The following is an 11,037-nucleotide window of genomic DNA, read 5'->3' on the forward strand; positions in this document are numbered from 1 at the left end:
TAATACAAACACTAAAGCTAGTTCTGTTCAGTCAAGCTCAAAACAGTGGACGTGAAGAACTGTGTATCTCTTTAATTGCAAACAAAGGCACAGATTTGCAGAGCGAGGTTTCAGCAGTAAACAGAAGTGGTGGTGGAGTTGCTACAGCTTAGAGGAATGAAGCAACTTTCTTTGAATTGCATCAACCTCCCTGCCAAACAGTTTTTGCCTTGTGGAGATGATTTTTCCACAACTCAAAGTGATTGCTTTAAATCCTTCTGAGTGCAGCACTTGATGAGAACTCTTTAGAAACTTTCAGGCACGGCCAAATGATGCGGTGTGTTTACCACGGCAGCGTGTCCCTGCTCCCAGGGACTTGCCGGCTCTTCCGCGGGTGAGAAGTGGCTGAGCGCACCCGCGCGAGCCTCTACTGCAGGGTCCACAGCTCCTGGAGATCCACCAGGAAATGTCGTTTGGTCCCTAAACTGGAGCGATTACAGCGCTCTCTTCCCATATCGCTGGAGCAGGGCCAGGAACAGGAATAGAAGGAAGTTTTCAAAGACTTTTGCGGGCTTGCAGGAAGCCTGCCTGCCCAGCTCGCCCTGCTGGGGCACCAGCAGAAAGCAGCGAGGGGCTCGCACCGGCTGCCAGGACGCGCCGAAATGCAAAAGCTGCTCAGTGCCGAGACGAGGAGTTGGCACGTCCCTGAGAAACCCACTGCATGAAAGGTTTGTTTCAGGAGCCAGACAGGAGGCAAGGAGTTGTAGACACACACACACACACACAAACACAGAGCCCACTACCCACGTCCAACTTTACCGCGCGGTTTCACAGCCTATTGTCTACCTATCGATCCCGCAGTGTGAGAGGGCAGCAAGAGGCACAAAAGCTAGGCTCTCATTTTTCTTCTTTCTCTTCCTTTCCTTCCTTCCTTCCTTCTTTTCTTTCTTTCTTTCTTTCTTTTTTAAACACGTCGCACCAAGGTCAGGCTTCTTCTGGAAATGCCCGCGGCCGCCAGCGGCGGGTGGCAGCCCCCGGGGGGGCGCGCAGAGCCCCTTCCGCGCTCGCGGTGCAGCCGGGTCCCCCGGAGAGCCGGGCCGGCAGCCCGCGCAAGGCCGCGCAAGGCCGAGCAAGGCCGCGCGAGGCCGCGGGCCGGGCCCCGGCTGTGCGGCCGGCGGCGGGGCAGGGGCCGCGCAGGCGAGGGGCGAGCCGTGCGCGCAACAAACTAGTCCTTTCCCGAGCCGGGACGTGCCGGGGCAGCCCAGAATCGTTTTCTGGGCGCTGACCACAAATAAATTAGGTCTTTCCTTGCCGTTTGATAACATCGTGCTATCGCGCTGTAAAATGGAAAGGCGTATTTGCTATTACAACAATATTTTTAATGGGCTGCAAGCGACTTGTCCCAAAGTTAGTAGTGCAAACAGAAAAGGCATCACTCTGTTTGTAGGCGACACAACGAACGGCGTATTTTGACTCCGAATCTCTGTTTATTTTTCATTTACGACCCATTGCCGGGGTTTTTATCCCAAACGAAAAGAAAACGCAGGACTATCTCTTCGCAATGTTGCGTTTTATTTTGATTTTTTTGCCCCGAAATCCCGCCCTTGGCGCTATAAACAAGTCGATTCGGGCCAATCTTCGGGCAGCGGCGAGCGATCCTATCTCGAAATACCTGCGCCGGGAATATCACCTCGAGCGGCGGCAGAGGCGGTGGGCAGAGGGCGCACCCCCGGGTGTGGGGGGGACACCCTGAGATGCCGCTGCCCGGGGGGGTGGCAGCTCCCTGGGCTCCGCGAAGGGCAGGAGCAGCCCCGGACCCCCCCCCCCCCCCTCCGCGGGTCGGGCCGGCGGGGCAAGGCGCTGCCCGGAGATCCGGGGGAGCCGCCGGAGAGGAGAGCGGGGGTTGCGGCTGGTGTCTGGAGGGGGTGGCAGGCAGGAAGGGGTATTGCCCCCCCACCGGGAGGCCCCCCTCGGGGCTCTCCACTGCGCTTTTAGCCCGCTCGGGGGTAACCATGAGCCAGCAGCAATTCCGCGGCGGCGGTAAAGCTGAGGATGGGGCCGGTGACAACACCCGCTCTCCCCTCTTCTTTTTGGTTCCCCATCGGTGGGACCCTCCTGCCGCCGGCTCCCCGCACCAGAGCCGCGGCAGCGTATCGCCCGCTCCCGCGCCCGGCCCGCGCCCGGCCCGGCCCTGCCCGGCCCGGCGGCTCTGCGTCCCGGGCCGCACCGGCCCCGCCGCCGCGCACAGCAGCCGCGGCGAGCCTGCCCGGCAAGGACAGCCGTGATCCCAGGCACCGGGGTTTTTTAGTTTTTGGGTTTTGTTGTTGTTGTTGTTTTTCCCGAAGCCACACTTTAAAAAATGATAAGGAACGGGTTTTATTGATTTTTTTTTTGTTTCCACCACAACATTCAGTTTATAACAATATAAGTTGTCTTAAAAATAGGACCGATCCCTAACAGAAAGCTACAGGGTAGAGAGTACAACCGAAAAGAAAAAAAAAAGAAAGAAAGAAAAGAAAAACGAAAACAAACCAACCCAACCCTTGGGAAGACAGCAAACAATTGTCAGACAACAGGTGAGTAGACACTACGAAAGAGGGAGACTAGAGGTGTCCACTCATCACTTGATTTCTGCCTATTAAAATCCACATATTCGATGGACTTTACAAGAAAACTGTACATCATATCAAATAAATTAAAATTAGCCTAAAGTTGATTGTCCTTCACTTAAAGCGCCCAGCTCACTGAATCTCTCTTATTTATTCGCATAAGCTGGGCTGATGCTTATTCCCAAGCCCTGCTCCTTTCTTTTCACTTTCCTTCGCTTTTAATTTTTTTTATTTTATTTTGTACAACATGAACGAACGCAATTATACAATGCTAAAAACCCTTTCCTCACCATTCAAATAAAAGCAGTGCTTTAAGAATCGTCGTACAATATTGCACAGTTCAAAAGTACAATAATAATAATAATTAGTATTACAAAAGAAAACAAAAGGGTACAGATGCTTTTTCCCCAAATACCGAAATATCTTTACAAGGGAAAAAAAAAGCCCCAACAAGAATTCAAAACAAGAATTAAAAATATCTGAGGAAACGATAATAAATAAGGGTCACTCAAAGCGTGTGGGTGTACTTAACCGTTCACTTTGAGGCTGTATTTCTCGCTAGTTATAAAGTCCCATCACAGAAACCGAAAGATACAAAACATGGGAAATCAAACAGGCAAATCTGCACCTAGGTCTGGTTAAATTAAAAGCCACGGTCGATGAAGTGTGAGTTGTAACAGGATCAGGAGCCTGAATAATTTGGAGGCAGAAGGAGAGGTCCCGAAAGGAACAGAAATTTCAGGTTTCCCCTTAGCGTTTGGCAAATCTCGAGGAGTGGCCTGGGATCATTCATTTTTTATTATTATCCTTTTTTTTTTTTTACAAAAATAAAACTAAAGCCACAGAGACCATCGCGGTATTTTGTTCACGTTTACAAAAGATGTGACAGCTCTAGGGTTCTCTACAAGTTCCCACTTTCATTTTCCTTCCCCCCCTCCTTTGTTTTTAAATTTTTAAAATGTTGTTTTATTTTTTAATTTCCTCCCAGTACCAACCGGGGGAAGGGAGGGAGGGAGACCCGGCGCCCCGCACCCCACCCCCCCCCCGCCCCGCAGACCCTCGCCGGGGGAATTGCCCAAGTCGCCGCAGTACTTACGAGCGGGCCGGAGGCTTGCGCGCCGCTCCGCGCCGCCCCGCGCGGCGGCGGCGGCGGCGGGCTCAGACGGGCCGCAGGAGCGGCACGGAGGTGACCACGGGGTGGGAGTAGTAGACGGGGTGGGGGAAGGTGAGCAGCGGCTGGGTGCCGGGGGCGCTGCCGCCCGCCGCGCCGCCCTCCGCGCCCGAGTTCTCGTGGTAGAGGATGGGGACGCGGACGATGCGCTGCGCGGCCGCGTGGCTGAGGTTGGCCGCCTCCAGCTCGGCCGCCAGCTGCCGCTTCCACTTGTTGCGGCGGTTCTGGAACCAGATCTTCACCTGGGTCTCTGTGAGGTGCAGCGAGGCGGCCAGGCCGGCCCGCTCCGAGCTGCTCAGGTAGCGCTTCATGTCGAAGGTGGACTCCAGCTGGAAGACCTGGCTGCGGCTGAACACCGTGCGCGTCTTCTTCTTGCGGCACGGCTTCTTCTCGGGGCTCTCCTCCCGCTTCTTCCAGTCCTCCCCGCCGCCCTCCTTCTTCCCCTCCTCCGAGTCGCTCTCCTCCAGCACGATCTCGTCGGGGCTCTTGGAGTCCAGGTCCTTGTGCTCTGCGTCGGCCTTGAGCAGCGGCTCCGGGGAGTCCCTGTCGGTGCCCGAGGCGGGGGACGAGTCCCTCAGGAGGGATTTCTCCGCGGCTGGACGGGAAGGGCAAGGGGAAGGGGAGAAAGGGACACAAAGAGACACCTTCACCGCCCGGCCGCAGCGCCCCGTCGGCAGGAGCGGGCGCAGCCGGGGGGGTCCCCGCCACGCTGTGCTGCGAGTTTCCCCCTCCGCCGCCCCGGCCCCCGGCCTCGGCCCCGCGCATCGCCCGCGGCCCTAACCGCAACCCCGACCCCAACCCCGGCCCCGAGGGCAGCAGGTACCTTCCGTGCGGGGCAGGTGGGCTCCGGCCGGCGTGAGCGCGTAGGGGTACCACCAGGTCTGGGCGCGCTCCAGGCAGTGGGCGCTCAGGGCGAAGCGCGGCGCCGGGATCTCGAAGCGGGGGAAGGCGAGGTCGCCCACCTGCGAGAGGGCGAAGCCGGCGCCGTCCACCGCCGCTTTGCCCGAGGGGGCGAACAGCGCCCGCGGCTGCTTGGGGGGCGCCTTGGGGGGGTCGCCGTTGAGCAGGTTCTTGATGTAGAAGGACTCCTTGGGGGGCGGCGGGGCGCTGGGCGGTTCCTGCCCGGTCTCCGGCATCCTGCGGCGCCCGCCCGGCTCCTGGCCGCCGCTGGCCCCGCAGCCCGCGCCCGGCGCGCAGGTGGCGGCTCCCGGCGGCCCGGGGGAGAGGCGCGGCGGCGCGGCCTGGGAGCGCGGCGGCGGGGCCGGCCGGGGGCCCCTCGCATGAGGGGGCGGCAGGGCGGGGGGCCGAGGGGAGCCGCGCAGCCCGCGGCACCGGGGGGCTGCTGCGGGCAGGCGGAGAGCCGGGGTCGTTGCTGCGGCCGCCGCCGCCGCCGCTGCTGCTGCGTCAACCTGGCGCCGGATGCTAATGATGAAATCAAAATGTCATCCAAGTTAAACGCGGGGAGTACACGGCGATTGGGCACGCACAATGGCAAATGGGATTAGGCGGGGAGGCAGCCGGGAGGAGAAGGCTCCGCGCAGCCCCTGCCTGCAGCCGCCGCGGCCCCCGGCCCCCCTGCGACGTGCCGCCGTGGCTGGAGGCTACGAGCGCCCGCCCGTTATTGGCTTTATATAGTCCAATTAGGCAGCAAATGAGGACAGGGCTATTAGCACAAAAGGATATCGGCTCTGCTAAAGCACCACGGGAGCTGCGGGAGGCGAATGACACGGATCGCACCGCTCCTGCCACAAAACCACCCCTGGCGCCCCACCGCGCCGCCCCACCCCTCCCCTGCGGCGGCAGCAACAAAAGCCGCCGGCGCCGGGGGCCGCGCCGAGCCCCGCCGAGCTCCGCGGAGCCCCGGGCCGAGCGCAAGGCCGAGCCCGCGGCCGCGGAGGCGCCGGGCCCGGCCGGGCTGCGCCCCGGGGGGCGGCTCTCACGCAGGGGCAGCGGCAAGGGGCCGGCGAGCCGGTCCTCCTCCTGCGCCCCGCTCGCCTCCCCGCCGCCTTTCGTTTTCTTCAGGCCGCTTTTGACAAAATACCGCGCTCCCGATCTTACCTGGATTATGCCGTGGGGCCGCGAGGGCGGTGCGCGGTAAGGCGAGCCCCAGCCTTTTCCCCCTCCCCACCCCGCGCCTTTCCCCGCGCCCCGGTGCCGCCCGGGAGCCGCTGCGCCCCGCTCCGCACCACCCCGCACCGCACCGCTCCGCTCCGCTCCGCTCCGCTCGCCACCGGAGCGGTTACACACGCCGCCTCGCCAGCCCGCCGGGCAGCTTTCTGGGCTGCTTGAGAAATATCTGGCGGGTTTTGTTTTCCTTCAAGTGCACCAGACCTGGGGGCTCGATTTCCGACCAACAAACTCAGAGCGCGGCTCCCCCGGGAATGAGACCCGTGGCTCTGCGCGTCTCCTGAGCGCGCTTTTTCGCCCCTTTTGACCGGTCTCGAACATACTTAGCTCTGCCTTAAAGCCGAAACGACTTTTTTTTTTTTTTTTTTTTTAACACAACGAGTGCGGATCAGCGTTTAGCTGTTAGGAAACAGCAGCTTTGGGAAACCTTTCCCGCCAGGGCCCGCGGAGGGAGGCCGGACCCCATCCCCGGGGGGAAGGAAAGGAGGGGGGGCGACCGAGAAAGTTGTGCTTGCGCCTATGAGGCGCCGAGGAGAGGGTTTCCCTTCCCGCCCCGGGCATGGGGAGCCCCTCGTAGCCGCCCCTCCGCAGCGCCCCCCCCCCCCAGCGCCCCCCGCAGCGCCGCCACCGCCGGCCCCCCGGCGCCCCCTGCCGGCCAAGCCACCCCCAAGTCGGGCCGGGGGGGGGGCCCGGGCCCGGGGCTGCCCCGGCTGGCCCCTCCGTGTGCCCCCCGCAGCGCCCGTCTCGGCAGCCCCGCCGTCCCCGCGGCCGCAGCGTGACCCCCGGGCGTAGCTGGGCATCGCGTAGGTGCCCGTGCGTGAATCGCTCTCTCGGCGCAGGTCTGCAAGGCAGATGTGGCACTCGTTAGAGTCGGGAGCATAGATTAACACTCTGAAATGAAAGAAAGAAAGAAAGAAAGAAATACGAAGTGTCCTCGACATTTCATTCTCATGTGCTCCTGAATGTCTGAAATACAGGGCAGCGTTCACTGCAAAAAAAACTGTCCTGGCATATTTAGAGCTGCAGACTCAAAAGCGTGGACGTGTGTGAAGAGGGACAAGGGTCCTTGCGTTTAAATGTTTTAATGCTCTGCTAAGATAAAACTTATTTCTCTCGATATTCCATTTTAAAGAGCTATTTCAGCTAATTCCAATTCCCGTTCTTCTGCTTGCAGAAACGTGTCTGAAGGTTCATTTGAACACGCAAGAGACAGCTGCCCAGCAATCTGAAGTTACACATCTTTTATCCGATTCAAACTTATGAGTGGCAATGCTTGCAAGATTTCTTCAGGACTTCTGTTTCCTCCAGAACATTTGGGGTTTAGAAATCCAGAGAAAGGTTACACGGACCCAATCCTGTAATGTTTTGAGCTGCAACAGGCGTGACATTGATCATATAGCCTTCAGTGCATATGGCGTTTTCAGAACACCGTTGTATGACATACCAGAATGGCAGCTGCCTATACAGAACCTGGCAACAAATATCACCCAGCTCTGTCGTTACGTGATTTCAACACCCAGGAGAAAAGCAATGAGAGTTAGAGGACGAAAGTCGCACCCCTACTTTGGAGTTGTCCACAGCTGTGACAACAATATCTAAACGTGGTTTATATTAATTATATTGATAACCCGCGAATTCTCAGGGAAAAAGAATATGACGTTTCTCAGTCATGCTTGTGTGAGCTGTACATTTTCAGGTCCATCTCTAACTAACTAACTAACTGTTAATGTTATCGCAAGAAGTAGTAGAAGAACAGAAATGAAAGATCAGCACCCTGGGGGTGAGTTTTTAGCAGTTTATAGGCGTTTATAGGAATCTTCTTTTCGTCTAAGTATCTGCTTCACTTAAAGGCATCTGACAAAGTGAAGCTAATCGGGATATTTCCAAGGAAATATTAATTCAGTGGAAGTACCCCTCAACTCCAGGATAAACTACAGTAAAAAATGAGAGCTAGAAAACAGTTTTTGTACAGAAAACAGCCTACAGTAATCTGACAAGAACTCCTGCCTACCATATGAGAGCTGGGTTATAGCTCTATTTTATCTGTTTGAGCTCTTAAATGAAAAATCGAGGGTGCAAAGTTCTTACAGAAGATCCCAGTGCATTTCTCCATCTCAGTGAAGTTCTTGATTTAGAGACGAGTCACCCAAATCATTCTGTATTAAAACTGTCATCCTTTTCCATTCATCTTTTACTTCTTTGATGACTATTAGGTCCTAATCCCTCTAGAGTCCCTCAGGGTAGACAATCATTTCTAGTAGAAAGCCAAGTAGGAAAAAAAAACCAAGCCAGCCTCTGACAGTGTTAAAAGAAATCTTCACCTTGCAATTCTTCATTCTATATCACAAGAAAAAGGCAAAAAAAGTCCGAAAACAGCCTCTGTATATCCCTGTCATTTATGGCCCGTAGGCTTGTCACACAATTATCTATTTTATTTATAACCCCACAGCGATATCTGGACATTAAAGACTGGTATTGACTGGCCCGCCTCCATGCCCAGTGGTGAAGGAGCCGAATGGATTATGCTGCAGTCTGCTTCTTTCATTTCCATTTCTAGAACTGCGCTCCTACCATGCCGGTGTAAACAGATAATTATTATTTCATTAGTGTTCCAATTCAGAATTAATTGGCTAATTTACACGTGGATCAATTGTATAAATGTGATGTTTGTGATAGATACTTGATATGATTTAAAGTAATTGTTTATTTTTAGGTTTTGGCTTGCATTGTATTGCAAAGTGATTTATCTCCTTATTTATCCTGCCTCAATGCAGCTTCTTCTTTTTCATTATTTTACTAAAGAGGCACAGGCTTGTTAAGCTGAAGCGTGACTCTGCAGCGTGTGATTCTGTAGTTCCACATTTATACCCTATTAGCTCCAAAATGCCATCCTTAAAGGGTGCAGATTTTATATGCTCGCAGTGCAGTGCTAATAGCCCTATTTGCCTGGCAGAAGTTACCTGCTGCAGCCCGGAATCATTTTATTTCCCGCAGATTCTCGCACCGTCTTTATTGCTGTCAGCTCCGAGTGTCTCCCACCGTACCCAGAGGTGACAAACATCTGTCACTTCGGCTTCGTTTGTCTCTTTTCCACCCCAAGGGGGCTGAGGCAAGTGTAGTGCTTAGTTTCTTTGCCGTTTGTTTTTCCAACTGGGAGCATGCCTTCTTGTGCCTAGGCGAGCGGCTTGGGGAGGAGGGCAGCCTAGGGGAGGAGCGGCGGCGTTTGCATCTGCTTCTGCTCCGGCAGAAGACTTCTACCAGCAGCAGGACCGCCTCCTGCACAGCCCGGGGCTTGCGGTGGCAGGCGCCCCCGGGCAGCCCTTGCCCAGGCAACTGAAACGGGTTCTTCTCACCGTCAGATTTTAAAGCTGCTGTTACGCTGTTCAGGCAGCTAAAAACAATTTCGCGAATGCCCAAGATGAACTACTCCAGACTTTGAGGCGCTGTGAGTGTGTCTCCCTTATCTACTGCAAACTCTCCGGGCCTTTGTAAAATCTGGGTTATTTAGAAACATTGCATTTATCCTTCAGTCTTTCGATTGCTTCTTTTGGAATATGTGATTGGAAGCAAACAGAGGCTACCCAGAAAAGGCATGTTACTTCCTCATCGAAAGAGATGCCTGTTTTAGGGTGTATTTGATATTCAAGACTACAAAAATTACAAGCAAGTTATGCTCAACAACCCGTCTCAGGTTTCATTTGGTTGACTCTACCAGGCTGTATGTGATCTCTGTGGGTTAGGAGATATTTTGGAGCATTTCAAGCTATTCCTTTATTATGCCTTAAAATAGCACGTTTTACCTTTAAATGGAAGGCTTTGTAGGTTTCAGAGTATTTCAGTGTCCTCCTGGCAAGCTGAGAGCCTTTTCTGACAAATACTAGAATTTCCAAACCATAAATTAGGGTTTCCAAACCTCACAGAACCCAAAGAAAGCAGGTTGTTTAATTTATGGGACTTTCGTTTCTGAGGCCCATCACAGCTCTTTGTCTGACCCACAGTGGTTTTACGGGAAAAAGGAAACATTTCTAGGATGTGACTTTTTGTGAATTAAGTTCTGCTGCAAATTGCCATGTGATTTGGAATAAATTTATGGGGACAGAACTGATAGGCAGATGGTGTCCTCTAAGTACAGTGTTTATCTCATACAGCTCTACATATATGCTCTATATAAGGCGATACTATGCTCTAAAGTCACCACAAACTCATACAACATAGCCCTTGTTTTCATCATTGTGACTTTGTCACCAGTCTATTTCATATATTTTACAGTATTATATAACGGCATGTCCTATATCAGGAGCAACATCCGCCCACATACCAAACAGCCATGGAAGCCAGATTAAGTTCTGCCGAACATCTATCCAGATAAGCAATAATTTCTAGCAAGTACATCTAGCACATCTGTGTTGCCATTATTCATATGTGCACAGTTTCTCACTTTTGTAAGTGAACTCATAGGGTAGAGGTTAGCTAAATATATGGGAGGAAAGCTCTCATGAAAAGCAGCATGGCAGCTTTCTTATGCAGAACATAAGCTGATCTTCTGAGATCTCATCCATATATAATTTTTATTGTAACTCATCTTACCTGTCCTAAAATATGAAAGAAAAGAAATAGCCAGAGAACATAGGACAGATCATAACTTTGCAGCTTCTGGTTCTAAATCTGAAGACTGGTGCTTATATACCTGTTTAAACTCCAAACTATCATCTAGAATGTCAAAAAGACTGACATAAACTGTGAAAACATCAGCACTAGTGAAATCCAAAAGACGCAGATATCTTCGTGGCCACAAATAGTTTGTTTAAAGCATCCATGGATGTGCTGGAGCCAGACCTGAAAAGTGCTGAGCATTTTCAGTTCCCACTAAAATCAAAATGAGCTGCCGATCTGCATGGTGAATGTTTTGCTGGCCTGACTAGAAAAAGAATTGTTGTAATCCACTCTCAGACCTAGGATCCAAGTTATCCATTTGCAGCCAACAGAGAGCAGAATAGAGCCAACGTTTTTTGCACAGCAGCTAAACAATGTGCAGTTTTAGGAGTTCTTAAATAATCATTGATTCAAAAGTGTTACAGTCCATTGACTCAAAAATCAGCTTCTTAAAAAGACTCTCACGTTTATATCACAGATCCTTGGCAATTGTACAAG

The 11,037-nt window shown here is 53.5% G+C and overlaps 1 protein-coding gene across 1 annotated transcript; it reads right to left on the bottom strand.

Moving 5' to 3' along the window:
• Positions 1–3,746: 3,746 nt before the first annotated feature.
• Positions 3,747–4,895, bottom strand: HMX3 (H6 family homeobox 3). The gene is made up of 2 exons (XM_068951192.1): positions 4,583–4,895; positions 3,747–4,354 (listed from the first exon to the last, which is right to left on the bottom strand). Exons 1-2 carry the CDS (start codon positions 4,893–4,895, stop codon positions 3,747–3,749), a joined length of 921 nt encoding a protein of 306 aa, XP_068807293.1.
• Between the last annotated feature and the right edge of the window lie 6,142 nt (positions 4,896–11,037).

The sequence above is a fragment of the Struthio camelus genome, chromosome 7, assembly GCF_040807025.1.
Source record: "Struthio camelus isolate bStrCam1 chromosome 7, bStrCam1.hap1, whole genome shotgun sequence".
NCBI classification, from domain to species: Eukaryota; Metazoa; Chordata; class Aves; order Struthioniformes; family Struthionidae; genus Struthio; species Struthio camelus.